Source organism: Meles meles, chromosome 8 (genome assembly GCF_922984935.1).
Source record: "Meles meles chromosome 8, mMelMel3.1 paternal haplotype, whole genome shotgun sequence".
Taxonomy (NCBI): Eukaryota; Metazoa; Chordata; class Mammalia; order Carnivora; family Mustelidae; genus Meles; species Meles meles.
In genome coordinates, this window is record NC_060073.1 from 33,377,022 (window position 1) to 33,404,839 (window position 27,818).

The 27,818-nt window shown below is 41.5% G+C and overlaps 1 protein-coding gene across 4 annotated transcripts in view; it reads left to right on the top strand.

Annotated features, from left to right (window-relative positions):
• MPPED2 (metallophosphoesterase domain containing 2) overlaps positions 1–27,818 on the top strand; it is a 181,445-nt gene that overhangs the window by 66,375 nt on the left and 87,252 nt on the right. For all 4 annotated transcript variants that reach the window (XM_046014303.1, XM_046014299.1, XM_046014300.1 and 1 more), the window contains exon 4: positions 26,059–26,284. In XM_046014303.1, coding sequence (XP_045870259.1) covers positions 26,059–26,284 — 226 coding nt within the window. The remainder of the gene's footprint in view (positions 1–26,058; positions 26,285–27,818) is intronic.

The window sequence follows — 27,818 nt, forward strand, 5'->3', positions numbered from 1 at the left end:
GGTAGCATAGACATTTTCACAATATTTATTCTTCCAATCCAGGAGCATGGAACATTTTTCCATTTTTTTGTGTCTTCCTCAATTTCTTTCATGAGTACTTTATAATTTTCTGTGTATAGATTCTTAGTCTCTTTGGTTAGGTTTATTCCTAGGTATCTTATAGTTTTGGGTACAATTGTGAATGGGATTGACTCCTTAATTTCTCTTTCTTCAGTCTTGTTGTTGGTGTACAGAAATGCAACTGATTTCTGTGCATTGATTTTATATCCTGACACTTTACTGAATTCCTGTACAAGTTCTAGCAGTTTTGGAGTGGAATCTTTTGGGTTTTCCACATATAGTATCATATCATCTGCGAAGAGTGATAGTTTGACTTCTTCTTTACCAATTTGGATGCCTTTAATTTCTTTTTGTTGTCTGATTGCTGAGGCTAGGACTTCTAATACTATGTTGAATAGCAGTGGTGATAATGGACATCCCTGCCGTGTTCCTGACCTTAATGGAAAAGCTTTCAGTTTTTCTCCATTGAGAATGATATTTGCGGTGGGTTTTTCATAGATGGCTTTGATAATATTGAGGTATGTGCCCTCTATCCCCACACTTTGAAGAGTTTTGATCAGGAAGGGATGCTGTACTTTGTCAAATGCTTTTTCAGCATCTATTGAGAGTATCATATGGTTCTTGTTCTTTCTTTTATTAATGTGTTCTATCACATTGATTGATTTGCGGATGTTGAACCAACCCTGCAGCCCTGGAATAAATCCCACTTGATCGTGGTGAATAATCCTTTTAATGTACTGTTGAATCCTATTGGCTAGTATTTTGGCGAGAATTTTTGCGTCTGTGTTCATCAAGGATATTGGTCTGTAGTTCTCTTTTTTGGTGGGATCCTTGTCTGGTTTTGGGATCAAGGTGATGCTGGCCTCATAGAATGAGTTTGGAAGTTTTCCTTCCATTTCTATTTTTTGGAACAGTTTCAGGAGAATAGGAATGAGTTCTTCTTTAAATGTTTGGTAGAATTCCCCTGGGAAGCCGTCTGGCCCTGGGCTTTTGTTTGTTTGGAGATTTTTGATGACTGTTTCAATCTCCTTACTGGTTATGGGCCTGTTCAGGTTTTCTATTTCTTCCTGGTTCAGTTGTGGTAGTTTATATGTCTCTAGGAATGCATCCATTTCTTCCAGATTGGCCAATTTGTTGGCGTAGAGTTGCTCATAGTATGTTCTTATAATTGTCTGTATTTCTTTGGTGTTAGTTGTGATCTCTCCTCTTTCATTCATGATTTTATTGATTTGGGTCCTTTCTCTTTTCTTTTTGATGAGTCTGGCCAGGGGTTTATCAATCCTATTGATTCTTTCAAAGAACCAGCTCCTAGTTTCATTGATTTTTTCTATTGTTTTTTTGGTTTCTATTTCATTGATTTCTGCTCTGATCTTTATGATTTCTCTTCTCCTGCTGGGTTTAGGGTTTCTTTCTTGTTCTTTCTCCAGCTCCTTTACACGTAGGGTTAGGTTGTGTACTTGAGACCTTTCTTGTTTCTTGAGAAAGGCTTGTACCGCTATATATTTTCCTCTCAGGACTGCCTTTGCTGTGTCCCACAGATTTTGAACTGTTGTGTTTTCATTATCATTTGTTTCCATGAATTTTTTCAATTCTTCTTTAATTTCCTGGTTGACCCATTCATTCTTTAGAAGGATGCTGTTTAGTCTCCATGTATTTGGGTTCTTTCCAGCTTTCCTCTTGTGATTGAGTTCTAGCTTCAGAGCATTGTGGTCTGAAAATATGCAGGGAATAATCCTGATCTTTTGATACCGGTTGAGACCTGATTTGTGACCCAGGATGTGATCTATTCTGGAGAAGGTTCCATGTGCACTAGAGAAGAATGTGTATTCTGTTGCTTTGGGATGAAATGTTCTGAATATATCTGTGATGTCCATCTGGTCCAGTGTGTCATTTAAGGCCTTTATTTCCTTGTTGATCTTTTGCTTGGATGATCTGTCCATTTCAGTGAGGGGCGTGTTAAAGTCCCCTACTATTATTGTATTATTATTGATGTGTTTCTTTGATTTTGTTATTAATTGGTTGATATAGTTGGCTGCTCCCACGTTAGGGGCATAGATATTTAAAATTGTTAGATCTTCTTGTTGGCCAGACCCTTTGAGTAGGATATAGTGTCCTTCCTCATCTCTTATTATAGTCTTTGGCTTAAAATCTAATTGATCTGATATAAGGATTGCCACCCCAGCTTTCTTCTGATGCCCATTAGCATGGTAAATTGTTTTCCACCCCCTCACTTTAAATCTGGAGGTGTCTTTGCGTCTAAAATGAGTTTCTTGTAGGCAACATACTGATGGGTTTTGTTTTTTTATCCATTCTGATACCCTGTGTCTTTTGATTGGGGCATTTAGCCCATTAACATTCAGGGTAACTATTGAGAGATATGAATTTAGTGCCATTAGTAGCCTGTAAGGTGACTGTTACTGTATATTGTCTCTGTACCTTTCTGATCTACTACTTTTAGGCTCTCTCTTTGCTTAGAGGACCCCTTTCAATATTTCCTGGAGAGCTGGTTTGGTGTTTGCAAATTCTTTCAGTTTTTGTTTGTCCTGGAAGCTTTTGATCTCTCCTTCTATTTTCAATGATAGCCTAGCTGGATAGAGTATTCTTGGCTGCATGTTTTTCTCGTTGAGAGCTCTGAATATATCATGCCAGCTCTTTCTGGCCTGCCAGGTCTCTGTGGATAAGTCTGCCGCCAATCTAATGTTTTTACCATTGTATGTTACTGATTTCTTTTCTCGGGCTGCTTTCAGGATTTTCTCTTTGTCACTAAGACTTGTAAATTTTACTATTAGGTGACGGGGTGTGGACCTATTCTTGTTGACTTTGAGGGGGGTTCTCTGCATCTCCTGGATTTTAATGCTTGTTCCCTTTGCCATATTAGGGAAATTCTCTCCAATGATTCTCTCCAATAGACCCTCTGCTCCCCTCTCTGTTTCTTCTTCTTCTGGAATCCCAATTATTCTAATGTTGTTTCGTCTTATGGTGTCACTTATCTCTCGAATTCTCCCCTCATGGTCCAGTAGCTGTTTGTCCCTCTTTTGCTCGGCTTCTTTATTCTCTGTCATTTGGTCTTCTATATCACTAATTCTTTCTTCTGCCTCATTGATCCTAGCAGTGAGAGCCTCCATTTTTGATTGCACCTCATTAATAGCTTTTTTGATTTCAACTTGGTTAGACTTTAGTTCTTTAATTTCTCCAGAAAGGGCTTTAATATCTCCAGAGAGGGTTTCTCTAATATCTTCCATGCCTTTTTCGAGCCCGGCTAGAATGTTCAGAATCGTCATTCTGAACTCTTGATCTGACATAGTACCAATGTCTGTGTTGATTAGGTCCCTAGCCTTCGGTACTGTCTCTTGTTCTTTTGTTTGTGGTGATTTTTTCCGCCTTGTCATTTTGTCCAGATAAGAGGATATGAAGGAGCAAATAAACTACTAATAGGGTGGCAAAGACCCCAGAAAAATGCGCTGTAACCAAATCAGAAGAGACCCCAAATTGTGGGGGGGGGGAGGGGATAAAAAACAGGTTCTGAAAAAAAAGAAAAAAAAAAAAGAAAAAGAAAAAAATTTAACAAAACAAATAAAAAAATATAAAAAAGAATGAAAAAATATATATATTTAGATGAACTAGTCAAAAAACGTTAAAAAAGAAAAGGGTAAAAGTTTTTTAAAAAAATTTAGCAGAAGAAGAAAAAAGAAAAAAGAAAAAAAAATTGAAAAAAGAAAAAAAAAATAAAAAATTGAAAAAAGAAAAAAAAAATTGAAGTAGCCGCAAGACTAAAGAATCATGGGGAGAAAGCCATGAGTTCCGTGCTTTGCTTTCTCCTCCTCTGGAATTGCTCTGCTGTCTTAGGAACTGAATCTGCTTTCTCCTTGATAGATGAACTTCGTCCTGGCTGGATATTTTGTTGATCTTCTGGGGGAGGGGCCTGTTGTAGTGACTCTCAAGTGTCTTTGCCCGAGGCGGGATTGCACCGCCCTTACCGGCGGCCGGACTAAGTAATCGGCTCGGGTTCGCTTTTGGGAGCTTCTGTTCCCTGAACGCTTTCCGTAGAGTTCCGGAGGACGGGAATGAAAATGGCGGCCTCCCAGTCTCCGGCCCGGAGGAGCCGAGAGCCTGGAGCCCCACTCCTCAGTGCGCCCCCAGAGGACAGCACCCAATCACTCCCGCATCCCCAGCCTCCAGCCACGCTCCGAGCTCACCCAGCCCGCGACCAGTTCAAGGTAACCCCGAGCTGAGAGTTCAGTCCTCGGCTCTGTCTTGGCAGCCGGCTTCTCCGTTCTAATAGCTGCGAGCTCTCCGACACTCCGACACCCCCGATCCTTCTGTGACCCTGCGGGGCCTGGAGCCACGCTGGCCCCGCGTGGGCTTCACCCCGGTTTAGCCCCTGGAGCAATGTCCCTCAGTGGAACAGACTTTTAAAAGTCCTGATTTTGTGCTCCGTTCCTCCGCCGCTTGCCGGGAGCCGGCCCCTCCCCCCGCGGTCTATCTTCCCGTCGGTTTAGATTCACTTCTCCGCCAGTCCTACCTTTCAGAAAGTGGTTGATTTTCTGTTTCTAGAGTTGCTGTTCTTCTTCTCTTCGCTCTCCCGTTGGATTTGTAGGTGTTTGCAATGTTTAGATAAGCTATCGAGCTGATCTCCTGCTACCTGATGTAGTCTCAGGCTGCTACTTCTCCGCCATCTTGAGTCCCTCCGGAAAATGACTTTTATTTTTTATTTTACTGCCTGTATTTCCTAGCTCTCTTCGCATCTGGAGTTTGTTTTAGAACCCTATTTGGTGTATCCAGAATGAATAATTAAGCAGCTAACTATACCATGCATTATTGATCGACCAGATTTAGATGTTATTACTGCAAGTTTTGTGTGCATTATGAAACTGACACAAACTTTTCACCCCATTCATAAACTCTATTGAAATTTCAGGAACAGGAAGGAAACAGCACATTTTTTTTTCTTTTTTCAGGGTAAAGTTATACAATTAAACTGTATTGCCTCCCTTCTCCCTGCCACTTACATGAATCTCATTTATCCTCTACACTGAATTCTTCTCCTTTGTATGAAAATAAGGTTGGGAGGTAAACTCTCTTTCTCCCTTGAGGAGACAAAACTGCCTGGAAAGGACATCTGGATGTAAACTAGACAATCTCTGAGCTTTGATTTCTCTGTAAACTGTGGAGAATGAGGTTGTCTAGTTCTTAACTTACTGACTCTAAATAATTTCATATTATAAAGCTGATTGCGATTGAGTGTCTGTAGTGTATCAAAGCCTGTGCATTTATCCCCTGACTTTGGAGTTGCTCATTAAGCAAGGGCATAGGGTCTAGTTTCAGTGATGGTGGTTGTGAAGGACAAGAGCTACATGTAGCTAGTCCTACACAGAAAGCCATCCATTCCGAGTTTCTTGACTTAGGAAAGCAAACTGCTATTTGCGCCCTTTTCATTGCGTAGTTTCACATTGCTCACTTTATGACTCCGTTCTTCACAGAAAGGCTGAATTCAGAAAGCATTGGAACTACAGAGCCAAAAAATGACTAGTCTATGAAGTCACACATGCATCTTTGAGCTTGTATATTTAGCACTGTGGAAGTGAGGAAACTTGTGATTCTCCTATAAAAATAAGTAGAAACCAAAAATACATGTGTGTCTGCATGTTTGTAGGGCCAGTGGAGTTTTTGCTTCTGGATGTTTTGTTCTTTGAGAAGGCCACACGACGGTTAGGGGTGGCGAAAGGCATAACGTTTACCTTCATGTGTGTATACCTGAGCCTCCTACCCAGTGTGCCAGAGACCACTAAAGCAGGAAACCATAATGATGATAATCACATAGCCAAGTATTTTTCCTCTAACTTTGAAGCACACAGATGAGCACGTGGGGGCACGTCTTCTGAGGTCCTGCTGAAGCCTTTACCTTGAATATGAACACAGAGGTTAGAGCTCAGCGCTGCCTTTCTTGGGCAGATCCCACGCATAACTTATTATCTTCATCTCAGAGGTATCATCTTTATCACGTTTTCCAGTTTCTTTATTGGCGAGGAAGAATGTAAAGATCCTTGCAGAACAGTCTGAGTGAAGACTACTTCTAGATTTTTATGATTCTTTTCCCCTCACTTTTAAAAGTGCTGTCCTTTACTCCTGGTACAACAGCAAATTTATATAGTCTTTTAATGTTCCTATTTCATCGTCTTAAGTAATATATAATTACATGAGACAATTATGGTAAAAAATACAGCTTGCGTAAACTAGCTGGAGGAACAAGCAGGTGGCTCTGGGATGCCGCCCATGGGAGTAGGAGTACATAGGGGTCCCCAGGGATAACTGTGATTGTCATTAGTCAGTGCACTGTGGGCTGCAGCCAATGTGTGTCTCAGTGGGACGGGTGCGTGTCCGTTAAAAGAATGTCTGGGATTTCTAGAAAAATCGAAAACAGAAACTATGAGTAGTTTCTGGTAGTTGTTCATAATTTTCCATATACTCTATTAGTACTTCCTAGATCTAAGTTTTTATTTTTACCTATGGCTTCTGCCTACCCTGCAAAGATTTAAAAAAAAAAAAAAGTTGTAGGTAGAGCCCAGTGACAGGGAGCATGAAATTTTTACAACTCTGTGCTTATGCGTGTGTCTTTCATTTTTTATTTTGGCACACCCAAATGCTTCATGGAGTAGGATTCCATAGTCTAAGGTACTGGGAACATAACAGAGGATCTTAAGTTTTAAGAAGGGTCGGGTCTCCTAGGAATATTTTATATGTGGTTTTTAAGTAAGGTGAATTTGGAAACTCCCTTTCCCTGGGTGGGAGGAAGGACAATCAGAAACTTGTGCAAGCAGTTTTTGCTGTCCTCTCTTAATTCTCTTCATTGGGGCTGGAAGGTTGAACTTTTGGAAAAAGCTCTTAACCCCTCACATTAGTACCCTGCTCCGTCACCTAGAGAGGAACAGACCACATGAGCACGAGCGTGGCCTAGACAGACAGGCTCCTCCTTCACTGGGGTTCCTCCCACTTCTGGACTTAGATGGTTCAGAATTCCTAAAGTCTGCCTTCTTCGTAAGATACGCAGAGTGTACAGGGATCTGCACATCCTTTTATATATAACATTTCACAAAGCTCCTCAACCTTACTGGTCTTAAAAATCCCTTTCATCGTATCTATCCTTTTTTAAGAATGTGTGCTTGTGGATATTAGGAAAATGGGTCCTGGGTTCATACTACCATTGGGGTGTACCCTGGTGTGACATATTCACACACACCAACTAACAATAGCTATAAAAATGAAATCTTGCACAGGCCGTGCCCTGTCTTCCCAGTCAGCAGGAACAATGCTTTTGGGGTTGAAAGGAAGCTTTATCACTGGGGAGGTGTGCGTGGGGGGCTCTCGGCTCAAGAAGCAGGGTGGGGGAAGTGCCGCAAATTTTAGTATAATGCATAATGTTGAAAGAAATTTTATCCCATCATAAAGATTAGCAGGCTGTGTAATTCAATTTAAAATTGGTCGGCGTGTCCTGACTATTATAAAGCCTTTCTTTTTTTGTTTTATCGCCATTCCATTATTTTAGGTCATACACCAATACAGAATGGAGCATACAGCCAAACCATACAAAGTCTCTTTCTGTGGTTCCACCCATTGGAGAAATTGTTGGTGAACGCACGAGATTATCTTAAAATGAGTTAAGAAAATGCTTGCTCAATTGAATGCCTCCTTGTTTTCTTTCTTGCCTTTTTTTTTTTTTTAACATAAAATGTATTTCTCTGGGCAAGCAACCATTGAGAGGGAAATCTTTTTAAAAAGCATTTGCCGGACACAGGGCTTGGTTCTCAAAACTCCAGCGTTAGCACTTATCCGCAGTATCCTGGGCATTACTGTGCCATTGAAAACCAAGATGCAGTAGCTTATGTTAATGCAAGACTGACAGACCTACATCTGATGGCAATTACCCATACTGGGGGGTTAATAAATGTTCTTAGAATTACTGTCTTTATTTTCTTTATTACAAGAAAAATGGGCAGCTTTCTAAGCTGTGCCTCCTGCTTCTTGCTCCAGTCTTGGTGACTCGCTAATTAACTGTTTTGGTTCCAGTGTTTCATGGGCTCTGCTGGGTTTAATATTCCTGTTAGGGAAATGCTAAATCCTTTGGTCAAAGTCGTAGGAAAAAAACTACATTAAATTCAGCAAACATTTATCCAGGTGCTCTTTATGAACAAGAGATGAGGCGCTATAGAAATCCTAATAGCGAGATTTCGATGCGCCGGCAGAGTGTCTGGGAAATGAAGGCATAATAGTTTCTTTCTTTTTTTTTTTTTTTTTGGTCTATTAGTGAGAGGGCTTAATTTTTGTTCATGTTCTTAAAGAGTTTCAGTCCTGAATCCCTTTGTTAAGAAAGGTCTTCCTGCCATATCCAGACTCAGTAGAAGAGATGTTAGGATTGATGTTATCGAGGTCTGCCATGTTGTAGGATGGGCGGGTTCCTGGTTTGGTGTCATTCGTCTTTTGTCATATTCATGCTCTCTGACTGTGGTAGACACACATTTGCCATGGTGAAAGGTATGCATGCTTTACTTTAACTCTTAATGGCCAATCCAGACTTCCAAGTATCTCTGCTTGAAAGTTCCTGAAATGACTGTGACCGTGGCTTGGTAGGATTTTTAAGTTTCCTTCACATCGTAGGCTGTTCCATGTCTTCTGAAGGTTCTTGGCATGTCTGTGGGGCATGTTGAGGTCAGTACGTGAATCAGGCAATTAGGAAGACAAGAAGACACATGCAACCGTTGTGTCCTATAGGTTTTAGGAAGGAAATTAACTTTGGCTTATGATTCTAATCTATACAGAATTAAGGTTATCCAACCCTCCCAAGGGGAATTAACTTCTGAAGTTTTTTAACTACTTAGTTGAGAAGGGGTTAATAGATCCACTCAGTTTATCCTGGTATGTCCCCCAAATCTGAGCAGCTCAGTTTTCCCTAGTTCAAGTGTCTTCTCAAACACACTGCTTATCAGAAAGTCCCAGGCAGAGAATTAAAAATTGAGATTCTGGAAGTCTAGCTTAGACCTATGGAATCAGATTTTCTACTGGTAGATCTAAATAATCAGAACTTTAATGAGCTCTTCTGTGGCTTTTCCAGTTCATGACCACTGTTCTTACTTATGACAGTATCAGTTGTCAAATTCAGGGATATTATTCTGCAGGCTCTCATCACCTGTAACAATAGGCCATTCTTTCCACCGGGACTTCTGTGTATTTCAGTTACTTTATCTGTGAAAGGAGATAATTGTTCTTACCTCATATGTTTCATGGAAGAATTAAGTAGGTTAATGTATATATAGTTTTTTAGGACGGTGTGTCACAGAGGGCAAGTGAGATTTGTGTTGGTTCTAGGCCTCATAATTATCATCATCTTTTGATTTGGTTACAGAGACTCTGCATATCTGTGCCAGTCGCCAATCAGGATCTCTTACCAGGCTGTATTGTAAGGAGGAGAGGAAGGAATACAAATAGCGTTGTTTGGGAGAAACGCTATTAATTAAGCATGTCGAAGTATAAACATAGTGAGTTAAATCAGGAGGCTTTTGGCTGCAAGAAACAAAATAGCTTAACCGGCAAGGGACTTATTATCTCGTATAACAAGAAGGCTGGGAGTAAAGCATTTTTCAGGATCTGGTAATTCAGGGGCTGGAGTTCTTTCAGCATTCCTTTCTCCTGTTCTCATATGTCATCAGCCTTGCCACAAAGGTTGCACAGTGACTGTTAAAGTTCAGGCAGAGCAGAAGGCAGAGCATGAAGTTCAGTGGGAAGGGGGGCTGTTCCTGTCTCATTGGGCCCCACAGAGGCCCTTCCTGTCTCATGGACCAGGACTGGGAGACTCGCACCTCCTTAAACCAGTCCCTGGTAAGGGAAATAAAATTACCACTTAGTCAAGATCTGTTCACCTGGGTCGAAGAATAGGCCCACTTTTCTTGAGCACAAGGCTTCCCTGGGGGTGGGGTGGGGTGGAGAGGAGGGGGATGAGTACATGAACAGAGAGTATGCGCACATTCAGTCCAATCTTGTACCTTTTTTACTTCCTGCACAGTTGCTTCAACACGAGACCCTTACTGTTGGTCTTACTGAGGCACGAAGTTGAATAAACACATTTTAGATTTCCAGTCATAAGTGTAGGTTTTGAAGAAATATTCTTTAGTTATTTTTTAGCTAATCAGGGATAGAGGATGGCAGTATTTGAGTGTTCTCAGGAAAACTGAGGTTTTAAAGGAACCGTGTATTTGATGTACTGTTCTACACATCTCGTGCGTGTGTGTGCATGTGCACGTGTGTGCATGTGCGCGTGTGTGCATGTGCGCGTGTGTGCACGCATGCACAGATGTGCTTCATGCCTCCTTACATTATGTTTCACATGATTAGGGAAGTCTGTTTCCTAACTGGTTATTGATAAAGCGCTGGGCAGGCTGAAGATGTTGACTGATCCCCCTCAAAGACCCTTTCCTTGGGATGCCTGAGTGGTTTAGTGGGTTAGGCCTCTGCCTTTGGCTCAGGTCATGGTCTCAGGGTCCTGGGCTTGAGCCCCACCTCAAGCTCTCTGCACAGCAGGGAGCCTGCTTCCCCTCCTCTCTCTGTGCCTGCCTCTCTCCCTACTTGTGATCTCTCTCTCTGTCAAATAAATAAATTAAAATCTTAAAAAAAAAAATCCTTTCCTTGAATGCCATCTCTCAGTCGATGTCTGCTGTGACTCTCATAGCACCTGCTAATTCCCCGCGTAGCATTTATCTTAACCTAAGTTGTATAGTAGATATTTACACCTTTATTGTCTTTTGCTCCCAGCTGAGTATAAGCTCCAACCAGGGGCTCCATAAGAGACCCTTTTCTGTTTTGTGCATCATTATATTCCTAGCCCATACCAAACACACTGACTGTCCTACCCAGCAATCTGGGGGATAGTGTGACTGTTGTAGAAAGAGTGTGATCATTCCATGGGCATTCTCAAATCTCATCCTGACTTTTGAGAGGGTCGGGGATTTAATGAGATTTAATGGGATCTAATAGGATTTCTTTTCCACAAGCTGCTGGATTAGGAAATTAGGTTGAGACCTGACTTTGCAAGAATTTTGAAATCAGCTTTTTAAATGAGCTCAAAGGGAAAGGAAACTACAAAGTGGGTGAATCTGAGAACGTGCAGTCGAAATGCCACATGACAGAATTTAAAAGTAAGAATGGTTTAACCCAAAGAACTGAAATTTGGTCAGATCTTCCTACTAAGAAATCAACTTTACAGGCTTTAGATGGATTTGAATAGAAGTGGTTGGTGTTCTTAGTTGTGGAGAATAATGTTAGAACCTGCAAAAAGACCTTCTTTTCCTGCTAGTGTATCTGATCTCCAGTTTCTGGCTAAAACATTTCAAAGACTTGATTAAAAAAAAACAACAACAACAACTAATAGAAGTAGTCTTTTTCAAAAAAAAGTTTCACCTCCACTTTCAGTATTTAAGAATCAATGATACTGGCTTTGCCTCCCACTCTGAGGAGAATACTCCTAGTGGAAAATGCTAGTATTTCAGAGACGTGCAGAAAGGAATACAGGGCTGAGAGGAGCCACTGTATTATAGGGAGATAGCGGTCTAGAAAAATCTTTTGCTCCAGACTTTGAGAAACCACCTTGGTACTTGATACAAAAAAGGGATACCATATTGGCTGAGCGTAAGCAAATCAGTTCCTTAGTTTCTGGTGGAAAAAAAAAATAAGTAAAAATTGGATGCTAGCCCCACGGAAGATCTTTGCTGCTGAGTTTCAGCAAAGGTGCCTCAGTCATAGTGTCAGAAACAGAAGAAAAATTTGGAAGGACATTGGCTGGGTCCAGAGAGATCATTTTTATTGTCTTAAGTTAGACTCTCTGACTTAAAATCACACTTAAGCTAAATCCATGCCTTCCCTGGGTCAAATGAAAGAAAATGGTCTTAAACTATGATAGCAGAGGTTTAAAAAAGACTAAGAAAGATTATTCTGACTGTGGACTTTGAGCAGTCCTCTGTATCTCTGAGATATGAAGAAATAGTGGCCATATGCCCAGAGGGTTATTGGATGGTACTTGTGGGTAGTGGCAGGTTGATTTTAGAAGTCCGGATTCATGATTGTCAGCACTTTCAGAAATGCTTCTTAGTTTCTCTGAACCTAAATTTCCCAATCTGTAAGGCAAATCATTTAGGCCATCTCTGACTCCATAATTGTATGATATGGTAGAAAGGGGGAAGATGGGTCGGCAAGATTGGGAGTTCCACCTTGCAGCTAACTCATTGGGTGACCTTGGAGGAGTCATTTAGCCTTGCTGGGTCTTAGGTTCCCATTCCAGAGAAGGAATGATGCTGATCTCTGAGGACTCTTCTAGGTTAGAATTTCAGGGAGACTGGAATTAGAGAAGAGCTCAGGAGCACCCTGCTGCCTCTTGACTTTTCTGTAGGAAGCAAGTGGGAAGAAGCAGGCCCTGCAAGTACGTTAGCGTGGATTCTTTCATGTGACCCAGCGCTTGGGGTCCTGAGAAGATGCACACACATGTCCTGTTTGGCCCGGGCAGTAGGCTCATTTGTAAAAGAGTGGCCTCAGGAAAGCCAGCTGTCAAAACAGCAGTGATTTGCCTGAGAGGCCTACGGGTAAGAACTTTCAGATGAAGGGATACAGTGAAGAAGAAGTACAGACACCTTCCTCAAATGATGAATGGCTATTCCATTAACTCCAGTATTGATTACTCCTCTGAGCTACCCAATCCTGGGAACAAAGGTTGGAAAAATCTTTAAATGAGTAATGTTAATCATGCAACAGAAGTGATTCCCTTCTGTTTTGAAATTGAGACGCATTATTTGTGTGATGGGTATAGTTCTTTCTTTCATTTATTCATCCATTTATTTGTTCACTCAATCAACAAAATTGAGTCCTTACTATGTGCAGGCCACTCTCTCTGCCTTCCCCAACAACAACAAAAATTCCTTATAATAGATTTTTAAAATTAGACTTAGTTTCTCACTTGCAAATGAATAATATACTTCATGATGTATACAAATGGTGCCATCCGAAGACAAAAGAGAAATAGGATTTGTCACACTTTGAGGCCATTCAGAATCCAAAATTGAGGTACGAGCTACTCCTGTCCACATGATTCTTAGCCAGGATAAAATCATTTCTTCATTCACTCATTCATTTGTTTGATAAATAATTACTGAAGCCAACTGAGAATGCAAAGATGAGTATAAAGATAGTCTGATCCTCCTGGGGTCCATGGTCAAGTGGGAGAAAGAGTCCTGTAGACACATTCTCATTCTATCAGCTGCAAGCATTTCGCAGGCTCAGAGCCCAGCATATGAGTGGAGCAGTGGCTGAAGGGGGCCAGGTAACAAAGAGTTATGCACACCACACAGGGAGTTTGGCCTCTGATCTCTACGCAATAGTAGGGAGTCTGGGAGGATTTTCACATGAGTGAGTGTGTACGTGTATGGAAGGAATATATGATTGCATTTGTATTCTGGTAAGATCACCTCGGCTTTAGTATGTAGGACGGATTAAGGAAAGTCTTCCTTATAGAAAGATGTATTAGTTTCCTAGGGGTGCTTTAACAAATACCACAGACTGGGGCCTTACACAACAGAATTTATTTTCTTTCAGTTCTGGAGGCTACTAGTCCAAGATCAAGGTGTCAGGTTTGAAGGCTGGTAGATGGCCAACTTCTTGCTGTGACTTTTCATGTGGGAGCACATTCCTGGTCCATATTTTCTTCTTCTTCTTCTTCTTCTTTTTTTTTTTCCCCCTAAAGATTTTATTTATTTATTTGTCAGAGAGAGCAAAGCAGGGGGAGCAGCTGGTGGAGGAAGAAGCAGGCTCTCCACGGAGCAGGGAGCCCGATGTGACACTTGATCCCATAACCCTGGGATCATGATCTGAGCCAAAGACAGATGCTTAACCGACTGAGCCACCCAGGTGTCCCTATTTTTCCTTCTTACAAGGAGAACATTCAGATCAGATTAAGGCCCATCCTTATGGCCTCATTTCAGTTTATTCACCTTTGTAAAGGCCCTGTCTTCAAATACAGTCATATGCTTGAGGTACTAAGAGTGAGAGTTTCATCATATGGATTTTGAGGGGGTACATTTCAGCTCATAAAAGATGCAAACCTAAAGAGAAGGTTAATCCACACCTTTTTGGAGGGCTTGGGTATGTATGGTATGGGGAGAAAAGTGGACATGTACTTTAATGGAAAATTTAAGGCTAAAGCAGTATTTGTTCACCTGACTTCAGATGTTCAGAACATTTGACCACCTTTGCTCTTTTCTTGTTTTATTGTCTTGCTGGGAACAGTGTTCAGCAGATAAGTATGCTCTCCAACTGTACGGTGATTACCTGGACTCCTTAGCATATTTAATTGAATTATTTAAGGAGAGCTGCAAAGAACACCATATGCCTTAAGCACACTATGAGAAAACACGGACTTAGGAAGACCTGTATGAATCTGTCTTGAACTGTAGATTTAAGATGTTGAAGGCTAGATCTCTGGAAACTAGAAAACTATGATATCTTACTTCACTTGGATTGCTGTAACAAAGTACCACAGACTGGGTGGCTTATACATAACAGAAACTTATTTCTCAGTTTGGAAGACTGAAAAGTCTAAGCTCAGGGCACGAGCACAGTCAAGTTCTGGTGAGAGCCTTCTTCCTGGTTCACAGAAAGTGCCCTCCTGCTGTGTCTTCACGTGGCAGAAGGGGCTAGAGAGTTCTCATTTATGAGGGCACTAATTCCATTCATGGGGGCTTCACCCTCATGACCAGTCACCTGCCAAAGGTCCCATTTCCAAATACTGTCACATTGGGGATTAGGATTTCATCGTATAAATTTGGGAGGGACATAGACATTCAGACTATGACATATGGGAAAGGAATAAAACTGGGAAAGGAACTAGACCTCCAACTCAATGTCCTGGAATTTTGGACCCCAAGGGCCATAATAGACTTTCCAAAAATGGTTTCTTCCTAAGGAATTCTACCACTTTGTACTACTTTACCCCAGAGGGGAGGCTTGTGTCATGAGGCCACTAAACTGTTACAGAGGAAAGAGATCAGAGATTTTTGGAACTCGTGTTTCAACAAAACCAAAACTTATCACCGGGAGACTTCATGATTTCATAACCCCTGGGAAGTCTATTTTGTAGAGAATTTTGCCAATTGAAGGTTGGGGGGCGGGTGGGAAGCAGAAACAGAAGAGGAAATGAATGTGGTCTCCATTTCTTCCATCTCATCGCTGTCGCTCTTGATCAAAATAACCTTTCCTGAGAGATTTCTTTTAAATTTTTGTCCTTGAAATGCTTCATTAAAACTTTGAATTACAAAATGGGAAAAGTAAATTTTATTGGATCCTAAATTTTGCTTTGTGCAGCATCCTGTCCAGATTGCAAATTATTAAAATCGACATAGGATGTATGTGTAAGGTAATATCCCCTTTCGTGGGCTCTTCTCTAAATTTCAAGATATTCTGTAGAGTGGATTAGATTATCCAGTGAGTAGGGACTCTGAAAAGAAAATAGAATTGTGTATTGATGCCTTCAGAAATATTATTTGGTGGCAATAAAATATTCTCTGAAATTCCCTTCAGAGGGGAGAAAATGGAGTTTGTTTGCAGTAATTGCATTTTCTAGCATTTGCTCTCATACTTTCCAATATAAGCCAATTGGAACCTGTGATTTGGTTTTGCTTATTGGCAAAAGTACCATGTAAATTGATCTGTGATGCATTTAAAGAAGATGCTTTTGAAAGTTTGGAAATTGAGATGGCTTTCTCTTATTAGATTTCAAGAGTATTAGGGTTCATTTCTATATTTTAGTCTAATGTAATATTAGCCAAATATGTTCTTTTTCAATTTAGTTTTAATCAAGTTCTAGAAGACCATTTTCATCTAGCCCCAGTGGCGCTGTTAAGGCAGAGATTTTATTTCTACTGTCAACCCTCTGCTCTGGCTTCTGTGGACCAGCCCCCTGGAATCCCTGCACACTGAAATCCTGCATGCATCTGCCCAAACATTATTTTAGCAGGCAAAAATAAGAGTATTGATTAGAAAAGAGATTTTTTATTACTATTTGAAGGGTTAAGGTGGAGAGGGAATCCAAAATTCTCTAAAAGTGTTCTTTCTTTTAAAGAATATGGTCTTTATGCCGGTGTTATTTTTATTTAATTTTATTTTCACCATATTTAATGTCTGAAAATGTAAACATGGGATTTGCATTTGTTCTTCTAATTATTCAGGAGAATAATTGCCACTTGTTTTGTAAGTAATGCTGGAAGGAGCGCCTTTTCTCAGTTGCTTTTTAAAGGCTTTGTGGGGGGAAAAATAATGATATTATTCAGCTCACTGTGGATTTTGTCAGTCAACACTGCCAGTTTATTAAAGATATTTATGGAATACTCTTTTAAGGTGGTAAGAAGTTGGAGGTGACCCCTTATCCTAAATCAGGTTACAATGGACAACAGAAGACAGGGTAAAAATGATGATGATAATCACTGTTGGTGTGTCTGCTTTGTATTAGGTCCTTTCCTGATCTCACTCAGTCTGCACATCCTCTCTGGCATGTAGATTGTACAATTATCCTCATTTTTTCTGATGAGTAATATGGAGGTGAATGAGCATGTTTTGAGTTTGAGTTTCAGAGGTAATAAGTGATGGAAACAGGAACTTGGTTCCAAGTCATTGTGACTCCACAGCCCACGATCTTTCCATCATGCCATATATCCCCACATCTGGTATGTTTGAGTAATAGAAACATGCACCCAGCTGTTTGAATGGAGATTGACAGTGTCTTGAGCAGTTCTTCTGGTGAATTCTTCTGGTGACTGTCCAGTGGAACCCTGATTTGGATCTCGTTTTCTGAAACTTGGGGAAATAGAAGAAAGGATCTTTAAGGAGATACTCTGAGTGCTCAGATAGAATTTGTTGTATGGGGAATAAATCTCAACAAGCCAAGGCCTGTATTTGTCAGGGAGAGGTTGGACAGAGTACAGTGAAGAAGCTACCTGTGGTTCCAGTTGTCCAGCCGGATGGAAATACTTGAGTGTCGTTGGAGCTGGATCTCAGTGGACAGTTTACTGCCCCATCTTCAGACGCAGAATGTGCCATGTTGGTCTGGGTGGCAACTTAAAGATACTCAGTTGGGAAACAAAGATGATATTGTCATTCGTTAATATTGTCATTTGTTTTTACTGCCTTGTAGTTGTCTTTTAACATGTACAAGTGTGAATGAGTATGTGTGCCTGAATGTTTAAATCACAGAAAGTTATGTTGGATTAAAGTTACAGTGAGACAGAAAATGCGTGTAGATCAAACAATCAAATCTTGAGCTGTTTTTATGTGTTTAGTCATTATGGGTGCTAACTGCCTGCTCCCTCGTGGTTTATACTTCTCAGTGCTGAATACCGGTGACCATTGAGGTCCAGAAGGGGTCTGCTTTCCTGGGTGGGGGATGGGCTCTTGTCTCCTTTGTATGGGTTAAGGCTTACAGCATCTTCTGGTACCTTGGGATTCTTTGCATGGAGGAGGCTGAAGAAGAGGAAGGAGCGTGTCAGCTGAGGCTTCTTAGGCTAGCCCTCATGCCTGCAGTTGGACCACCGGGCTTTCACTCAGCATTCCTTACACTCTCCTGGGTTTCCGGCTCAGCCCTGACGCTATTGTAATATAGTTTTCTGTGTTTAATATTTCTTAGACTTGGTTTCCCATTGCAAGCATGGAAGAAACCCTAATGCATGAGTTTCAGAGGAGAAGGTAGCAGTCTGAACCTGCTGTGTGGCTCCGTCAGCAAGTGTGAGTATTAACGTTAGAGCTGTCAGGACTTGTGAAAATTAATGGAGCCTGACGGGGGACAGACTGAGGTCAGAAACGGAGCTTGCCCTGATTGAATGTTTCTGGTGGCTTTGCGGCCCAGGCAAGTGAGTGTAAACCGTGGAGCCGAGAGGGATTGCCGGAAGTCCCTTCATTCATTTAACAAGTAGGCAATGGGCACCGACTAAATGCCACGCATTTTTCTAGATGCTGGGAGAACAGTGGGGAAACATGGGCTCTGCCTGCTTGTAACTGACCATCTTCTCCCTGCTTCCAGGCTCAACTCAGCCCTGCTCAGCTACCAGCCCCTGGTAATCCAGGCAAGGAATGTTGATGACACCTCTCCTTAGTCCATCCCAGAACCTCATGGTTCTTTCATCCTCCTAGCCACTGGGATTATTATTTGTTCCTTTCATCCTCCTGCAAAATTTTCTGCTTGAACAGTTTTCAAGTCCAAGTTACTCTTAGTTCTCAGTGGAATAGAGATTTCAAGAGTTTGGACATTTTCCCTCTCTGCTGGAGTCATGATATTAAAAATACAATAATAATTTTAAACAGAAAAAAAATTGCTGCCTTTTATCCACCTTGGGGGTATAACAAGGTCCTTTTATAACACTGGCATTAAGGAGCAGTGTCTTAAAACAGGCCCCTGGCACTGCCCCCACTGCAGGCTGAAGGTTTCAGAAAAGTGATTGAATTATAATGTATCTCTTTTGTTTAGAAGCAGTCCCATGATAATAGGTCTGGCTATATATCTGTTTTATTCTTTTTTAATTTCACAAATTAGTTGTTTTTCTAGCATACTGCCAAGGGGAAAGTAGGCCTGAAGCTTTGCCTTGTGAGTTCGATTTTCCTGGGTATCTGAAAACTATAGCAGGTTCTCCTCTTGTCTCGTCGTCTCTGTGTTTTCTTCTTGCTGCACAGTAAGCTCTATTGAATATGAGCGCTATGCCACGCACTTTTTGTCTTTCTATATTTCCCAAGGCTATAATATAAGGTATAGAGGAGAGTGGGCATGGAGATTGGAGATCTTGAAATTTGTCACCTTTCGATACCTAGGTTTTCTTTTACCCACAAAATCCGGCAAGCCGTGTTTGCTTTGGGATGCTCTCAGAGTTCTTCACAAAGAACTACTATTGTGCTCGGGATTTTTTTTTTTTTTTTAAATTTCCCTCAGTTTTAGCAGAAATAAGTAGGAGACAGCAGCCAGTTAATCTTGCTTATTAGATCCTTGATTTTTAAAAATGGGGTATAGGGAAGGCAGTATTTGGCATTAGCCAAACCTAATGGCCATTTTGGCTACCCCTGTTTCCCATGCTCACCATTCATGAGGAATGGAGAATATGGGGCCGGGGTCATCTTCTCGCAGGTGGTGGGCAGAGTCCCAAGAAAAGTGACTGTTCTGGAATTGACTTGGGGTTTTGAATTTTCCAGAGGAATACATTTTATAGTGATTCATGGCAGAAAAATAAGTGACAGTTGTATGATGCTTAATTTTGAGGGACATTAACTCTTATTTGGTGGGGGGCAAGCTGGCAAGGAATCTTGTTTGGCCAGAGCAGTGTTTATATATGTTTATTTTTAAATGGTGATGCACACGTGTGCTGGTCCTCACAACCTCTGTTATTTCCACCTAGTCCAGTTCATGTTTTTTGCTTTACATCTTTGTCCCTGTAGGCATTTGGGTTTACTATCTTGGACTACTATTCCCCTGTCAAAGTCTCGTATTAGTTTTTATCACATAGCCAACTTTTTTTCAAATTCTGGGACCCCGCATAAAGTTGGGCACAGGAGCTTTTTTCCTTCTCCTTCTCAAGGCCATGACCTTCCCTTCCTTGGGTGGACTCCCAAATTCTTCTGAGACCAGGTGGGTGAGAAATTACACCCACAGCTGCAGTAGCATTTGGGGAATGCCTTAACTGAGCCAGGATGTGCATTGTCATAGTATGGAGCTGAAACTGCTTCATGACCGCTGCAGGAGAAATCCGTCATGTAGCCAGTTCTATTTCTTGATCCGGACAGAAAAGGCTGCCGCTGCCTAGAGCTAGGGAAAAGGATCGCCATAGATGGACAAAGGGTATGAGGAGGACTCACATAAGAGGTAGGTCTTAAGCCAAACTTCCTAAGACTCTCAAAAATTTGGGGTCACCTGAAAGAAAACTAGTGCGGGAGGCGGAAGAGCTCTTCTTGTCCCACTTGTGCCTCCAGTGTGGCCCATGATTTAGCTCAGCAAATGGCAGCCCCTCTCTGGCACACTGTTTCTTCATCAGGAAAATGGAATCGGATAAACCAGTGGTTTTTCTGTTGAATATTTTTAAGCCAGGGCTAAGTCTTCACAGGAAATCTTTCCCCAAATCATGAAGGAAAGGAAAGCAGTGTGGCTGTGGTGCACGTGGGAACATGCCTCTCGCCTCTGCCCTTGTCTCTTCCCTCACGTCGCCCTGCTCCTGCCCTCAGAGGCTCACGGATCACACTTCCAAATCACCAGATGTGGCTGTCTCTCAAGCGCCTGCTGGGGTCATGGGCTGTTATTCATGGGAGCCGCTTTAAGTCACACACTCAATGTCCAGCGTTTGGTAAGGAAGGGAGGCTGACCTTGACCCAGTCCACTGTGTGTCTGCTTTAAAGTTGTTGTGGCTTTATCAGACACGTGCATATCCGAAGATCTTAAAATTTTATAGACATTCTATTCCTCTCTATATTCTTATATACTCTTCTATGAGTCTATGGAGATCGCGTTTAGTATCTGATTCTAGGAAGATATTAGGGATCTCCCAGGTGAGTAGTCCCTCTGAAGAGATGCGTTCGGTCATGGTTTATACTATTCATTTGTGATTGAGAGGCTGATGCTGGCACATTTTTTGGCAGTCGGTAAGTACTAGAAGTGATGGGTAACTGGATAAGAGAAGGAGGAAAAAAGTGATGTGTTCAGGAGACACTCTTTGCAAGGTTAGAATCATCTTGACAAAAGCAATCGGTGTGTAGGTTGAAGGCTTCATAGGCCCACCCACCATGCCCTCTAGATCCAGATGCCTTCATGACTCTAATACACTTTCGTTAACTTGAAGGACGCATTAGACCATGCCAGTTTCTTCCTCTGGAAAATCAAAGTTCTCTTTTCCATCTCAGATGTTTTTCCTTGGGAGTAGTGACCTTGTGCCGCTGTGACCAGGGAGTGATCCAATTTGTGGATCACCGAATTTTTTCTTGGATGGCACCTGGGAAAGGTAATCATTGCAACAACCATTGTGTCACAGCCAATATCTGTTGAATCATCATGAAGTGTTAGAAACTGCAAGTTCTTTACATGCAGCATCTGATTTAATGTGTTCCAAACCTTGGTGGGGGGTGGTATTATTTTCCCCCATTTAGATTAAGGAAAAGGTCAGTTAAAAAATGGTTTGTTAGAGATTTTTTTGGCTAGACTGAATTTGGGGGCAGAAGGGGACACTTCAGAAGGCTTAAATTGGGTAAATTCTGAGTAAACCTGTGTCTCTGGAGGACAGTGTGACAACGGTTAAACTTTGTCATATCCCAAGAGGACAAGCTCAGTTCCCGTAATTCTCCTAAGAAAGCTCCTGCCAAATCTTGCAGAAGTTCGTTCATTCTTCCACTTATTCAGTGAATAGTAATCGTGTGCCTGCCATTTGGAAGGGATGGAACTGGGTACTGTGGGTCAAATACGAAGCCACAAGCCATGATCTGTACCTTCAAGGTCTTCACAGTCTAGGGGGAGACAAGTCACATGCAAAAAGCAAAATTAAGAAAAATGAGTAAAACAATAATTAACATGCACTGATAGTTTAGTCCATACCATGCATGTGCTTTAGAAATTTTATCTCATTTTATCTTGAGCACAGGCTATGAGGTGGATGCAGTTGTTGTCCTCCTTTTGCTAGCACACTTGAGAGAACAGAAGGACTCTGACCAAGGTCATGCAGCCAATGTGCGGTGAAGCCTGCGGCAGAGTCCCTGCTCTTAACCTGATGCTGCCTCCATCGTTTAAATTGTAATAGTTTAAAATCGAATCACAGAGAATAGAAGGGTGAGACATACTGTAAGAAAATATTAACTAATATCCATAGAAGTAAAGATGAAGAAGGAGAATGTAATGAGTCAACTGAGAATGAGACAAGAGGCAAAGGGGGCTGCGGAAGAAGAGGAAGCAAAGGAAATGTGACAGAGGGAGGAGGTGAACCTGGGAGTGCAGCATCCAATGTCAAGGGCAGAGAGACCTTGAGGGACAGGAATGTCACAGCAGCATGATCCCTGGAGATGAGAAGAGAGAAAAAGGTCTGCGCTTTGGCTGTTAGGAAGTTATTATTGACATTCTGGGAAAGCTTTGGGAAAAGACTAGAAACACAAGCCAGATTGCATGGGGTAAGTTCTGAGTAACCACGTGTCTCTTAGTGGCTAATTCTGATAACAGAGGGGACAGTCTTACCACAAATGTGATAAGTGGGCCAGGTGTGAGAAGTCGTAGGGAGTGGGAAGGTCTGTGGCTGATTGGATGGTCGGTAGTGACTGGTCTTGTGATTTTCCAAAAGGAGCTAGAAAATCAGAATTTTTGCATGACATCGCCTGATTTCTAAATGTTCAATTTAAAAACAAAACAAAACACAAAATAGCATTGAGGGCAAACTGTAATACATCTGTGGGCTGTATTTGGCCTATCAGCTGCGAGCTTCTGGAATCCTCTTTCCAAAAGTTTAGATGTGAAATGAAGAAGCATCTGAAAAATAAGCATGGTTTAGGATTGTATGTGAGAGGTGCGGGTGTTTGTGCGTGTGTGTGTATGTTTGTGTGTGTGTGTGCGTGTCACACGCATGTCAATGGCTGCTTGTTTTTATTTTCTTGGGTTTGGTAAACAAAACTCACTAAGAAGGAGGAGTAAATATAGAGGGAGAGACCCAAAATATCAAAGATAGATGTCTGGAAAATTTAATTGCCAGTGAGAGTGGGAAGAATGAGATCAAGAAGACATGAGAAGACAGGCTAATTTCCCACATCTCATTCATTTCCTTGCTGTAGTCATCACTTTGCTGTACTTGTGAATTATCTGTATTATGATTTGCTCAATAGTTTTCTTTAGATCACCTCTTATTTTATATGGAAAAATAGAAAAATGAAAGTAGCGATGAAAAACGAAACAAAAAATGAAGCCATATATCATTATTTGTACTGCCATACTGTATTTTTCCAAATGTGCATTTTTAAAACTTACAGAACTATTTGACAGTCTGTCAAAAGTTTATCTCCATTGCACTTAAAATAATCTTGTAAATTGCTAGTAGAACATATAGCATGTCTTGGGAAAGATGGAATGCTTAGTTAGAGTTCTTTAGGTCATTCAAAGCAAGAATTTTTCCATTTAGAATAACTGTATATAGCCTCGGTTTTTTTATTCAGGCAGGTCAACTTCAGTGGCCTGATCTGAATAAAATGGATCAAGGCAGGCATCTCTTTGTCTAACAATTTTTAAATGATGCTATTTGAATACCAAGAAGTTTGGAGCTTGCCTGCAGAGCCTTCCGAATTAATCTAGTCTCGGGAAAAAAATAGATACCATCAAATAACAGGAGATTTGTCAGCCTTCCTGCTTTTACTTACATAGGTAACAGAGGGAGGAAGTTGGAAACTACTACTGGATTCTCAGAAAGAAATAAGTTCGCTGGCAGTGTGTAAATATCATCATTTTGGTGGCTACTTCTTTATGCTGAGTCTCCAAAATTTGATTTAAAAGACACCGAAGAGAGGTCTCCCTGAAGGAGATTTACTCTGCACCAGTTTCACTTTCTCTAAAAAAAAAAATGTTCCAAGGAGGAAAATATACTTCCTTTGCCTTCTCAGTCTCACCCGTGCCCTTCCTGAACCAAAACTCTAAAATGAAAAAAGCAAGAAGCGAGGACTTCTTGAGAGAGCTGTGGCGCAGAAAGAAAGGCTTACAGTGAATCCGTCATCATGAATGATTAAAACGGAACAGGGCAGCTATAGCGTGACTTGTACAAATAGAGTTGCTGAAAGACTCATGCAGGTCTGACCTGCCTTGAAACAGATTACCATCAAGGAAAATGTTTCAGCCCGTTCTGGCTCTGGGGGCACAGGCGACTCTAGGGGTGCAATATCGGGCCAAAGGGGGTCACAGAGCCATGATGTTAGAGTCAACGGGCTTCTCCCAAATTTCCAGTGTGCATGGTCGTCGTGGATTTGTGACCCGTTAATACATCTCTCAAATGTATTTTAAATGCAGGGGAATTGTGCAAGATATCATTCTTTCCAAGTAGCTCGCAACATACATCACACTCCTTATTGCCTTATGCTAGTGCGCATTATAAACTTGCAAAAACATACCTTTGAGAGAGGCTCCCTGTTTTCCGTGAGCGCCTCAGCACAGCTGTACACAGAACTGAGGCCAAAGGCATGTCCCGCAGATTGCGCGCTAGTAGTCAGGATATCCAGGAACTCCGGGCCACAGTGTTTGCAGTGGCTGCTTTCTGCGGGTTTATTTTCTGACCGCCTTCATTTCTCTCTTAAGCCTCCCTGTTAAACTGTGCGCTATATATGCAATTTCATTACTGATAGAGACCTAAAAATTGAAAGCTAAAGAAAATAGCATTACAAAACATACTCTGGTGATCTTAAAAATCATTTCAAGGGCACCTGGGTGGCTCACTGGGTTAAGTACTTGCCCAACTCTTAATTTCCGCTGAGGTCATGATCTCAGGGTCGTGAGATCAAGCCTTGCGTTGGGCTCCATGCTGAACATGGAGCCTGTCTAAGATTCTCTACCCCTCTCCCTCTCCCTCTTCCCCCCACCCCCACTGGTGTTTGCTCTCTCTCTAAAAAAAAAATAAAATAAAATAAATTCAATGTTAGCAATCATGTTTGCAGTGCGCTGCTGGGACTGAGGACTTCACAGCACAGTTTTCTGCAGTTTGCATTGCTAAAGTCCGAGTACCTATGGCAAAACTTGCTCCCACCCCCAAAATATAATTTTCCTCCCCACTAAGCTTCATTAATTAAATCATTGACTCTGGCTTGCTGGTAAGGACCAATTCCTACAACAAGGGTATCCAATTTCCTGCTAGTGGTAACTTTCATTCTTCCTGGAATAGCAGGAAACATTAATTTTGCATTGGACCCAGGAGTCTCAGGAAGCTGGAATTATAGGCACCATTGCCCCACCCTTTTCTCCCCTAAAATAAAATGAAATAAAATAAAATGAGCAGCAGCTCTGCAGTGAGGCTTGAGGGATGGGTAATGACAAAGAAGAGAAAAGGGCATTAATTTCAGGATGGGGACAGCTGCCCAGCACTATCTCCCTTTGGAGTTTGGTTCTTATAGCATCACGGTGAGTTATTAATATGTATGATCTGTACTTTATTCAAACATTATAAATCTATGCAGAAGTCTGGTGTTTGGGTTTTCCTTTATAGCTTTCATTCTTCTTCCCAGAATTATCTCATTTTGATCGGGAAACTTTTGCATAAAAAGCACACACCGAGAACTCACATTTCCATACCATAAATATTAAAAGGGGGTTAAGCTTTACAGTTTCTTCTCCCATCCCGATGGGAGGAAAGTTAGCCTTCTAATCAGGGGGCTATTATTAACGTTCTTTTTATTCAAAAGCCACAAGGTAAATTTTAACTTACAATATGAAATTGTACTCCGTAGTTCCTTTCATTTACGTACATTGTGGAATGCTCGGCTGTGCCATGTCTTTTGTATGATATACTACAGATGTACTTTTGAAGGATATCCTACAAATCAGGCAGTCATTTGGGTTGTTAAGAACAGTTGGTTGGCTTATTTTTTGAGGACCAAACCAAGTCCAGACCTTTTTTTAAGGACCGTGATTAAAGTGCTTTTCACTGGATAATTATAAAGTGTGATTCATCACAGTGAATCTATAGCATACAGAAGAGGGAAATGGAACTAGAAAACTGAATGTCTTCTTAGTAGCTTTTAAGCTTCTTAGCAGCTTCCTCTCTCCTGTTTATTGTCATTTTTGCTAGCATAAAGGCGTAGTCATAAATTTTGGTTCCCATGGAAATATAAAGGAATGTGTGAGCTATTTCATTTGGGTATACTGTCTGCTAATCACACAGTCTCGGCTGTTGTACTTTGTGATGGGAAATGAACGTGCTAATTGGTACTCTTTTTTTCTTATTTCAGGAAACCTGCCATATGAATATAAAATAGTGATTGCTGGGAATCATGAACTGACATTTGATAAGGAATTCATGGCAGACCTTGTTAAACAGGACTACTACCGTTTCCCCTCTGTGTCCAAATTGAAACCAGAGGACTTTGACAACGTTCAGTCCCTCCTGACAAACAGTATTTACTTACAAGACTCGGAGGTAACAGTGAAGGGATTCAGGATATACGGGGCACCTTGGTAAGTGCTCATTGGAACAATCTTCCCCTTCTTTTTTTTTAGCTCGGCCCTAAGACATTGTGGTGCAGAGGATAAGGGTGGAAAGAAAGCTTATTGCTGGATTTCGAACACAGCACAGATTCTGGAACTGCTGGAAAGAACAGCGCTTGTTGTTGTCCCTGTGGTGCCGATTTCCTTAGGCAAGATGAATGGAAGTAGGGCTGTGGTTCGATATGTACATGTTTATGTGACTGGGGCTGCGTGTGTGTCTATGGGACACAGAAGGATTTAGGGGAAGGTCACTGTGTTACCCCTCACACAGATTTAGCTACTCTGAACATTCTAGGTAACTCCTTTACCTCTCATTTTATACTGGAAGCATTTCTGAAATGTCTTCTTAGATTAGGGTTTCTCAAATCTTGCTTCGCATCAGAATCACCCGACCAACTCTGAAGAATTACACATTTTTGAAGCCATACTTCCCCGGAGACTCTGATTCCCCTTCCCGAGGTAGAGCCCAACAATTTGTATTTTGAAAACTCCCCAGATGAGGCTGATGTACACTCAGTTTGAACGCTAAAGGTTGAGACTCAGTACGGAGAATTCTAGCCCTGAGCTCTAGAAAACTTGAAACAGGTGTGTATTCTTTGGGACCAGACAGGAAGCATTTGACCCTGTTTTTATCATTTGTCAGTTGTGTGCTTTTGAAGACGTTAGTTTACGGAGAATGAGCCTCCGTTTCTGCATCTCTAAGACAACAGAGATAATACCTACTTTAGAGGATTATTATGGGGATTAAATTAAGTGACGTGTAAAGGATATGGAAGAGTGCCTGGTGGTTTGTGTAGGGTAATGATCATTTTCTGGCCTTGGTTCTGCTCCTGAGTATTTATGTGAACTTGAGCAAGTCACTTAGCCTCCAAACCAGTTTCTTCATCTTTAAAATGGGAGTTCTAGACTAGAAGATCAGTATCAGAGGAGCTTTGGATTTTATTAATTAATTAATTAATTTACTTTTTTGAGAGCTCTGTGTGTATACAGAGCAGAGGGACTCACCTTTACTCACCCAACTGGAGAAGTACCCCAGCCCCACGCTGGATTTACAGATAAGGCTGGAAGAGGACAGACAGCGAGCATGAATTCAGATTGGCCATCCCACTCGACCATTTGGTCTGTCCTCTGTAGAGTAGAAAGTGGGGGTATTTTCTCAACAGCTGATCTTTTTTTCCCCCTAGCTTTACTAGTTGGGATCCAGAAGGACTGGTGCGGGAATACAAGAAGTATATATTTTGTTTTAAAATCAACCCAGCAAGGACCATGAACTCTTACTCAGTACCTACTCTGTGCCATGCATTGTTCTAGATCTTTTTATCTTTTATCTCATTTTCCTTAAAATGCTTTTAAGAAATGGACACTGTTGTGATTCTGATTTGGCTGGTGAAAAAAACTCAGGCACAGAAAGGTTAAGTGATGGCTCAGGGATCACCCAGACTGAGCTGGCAGCATCCTATCCTGATCTTGAGTCTGACTGTGGGGTGTGCGATATGACTTAGAC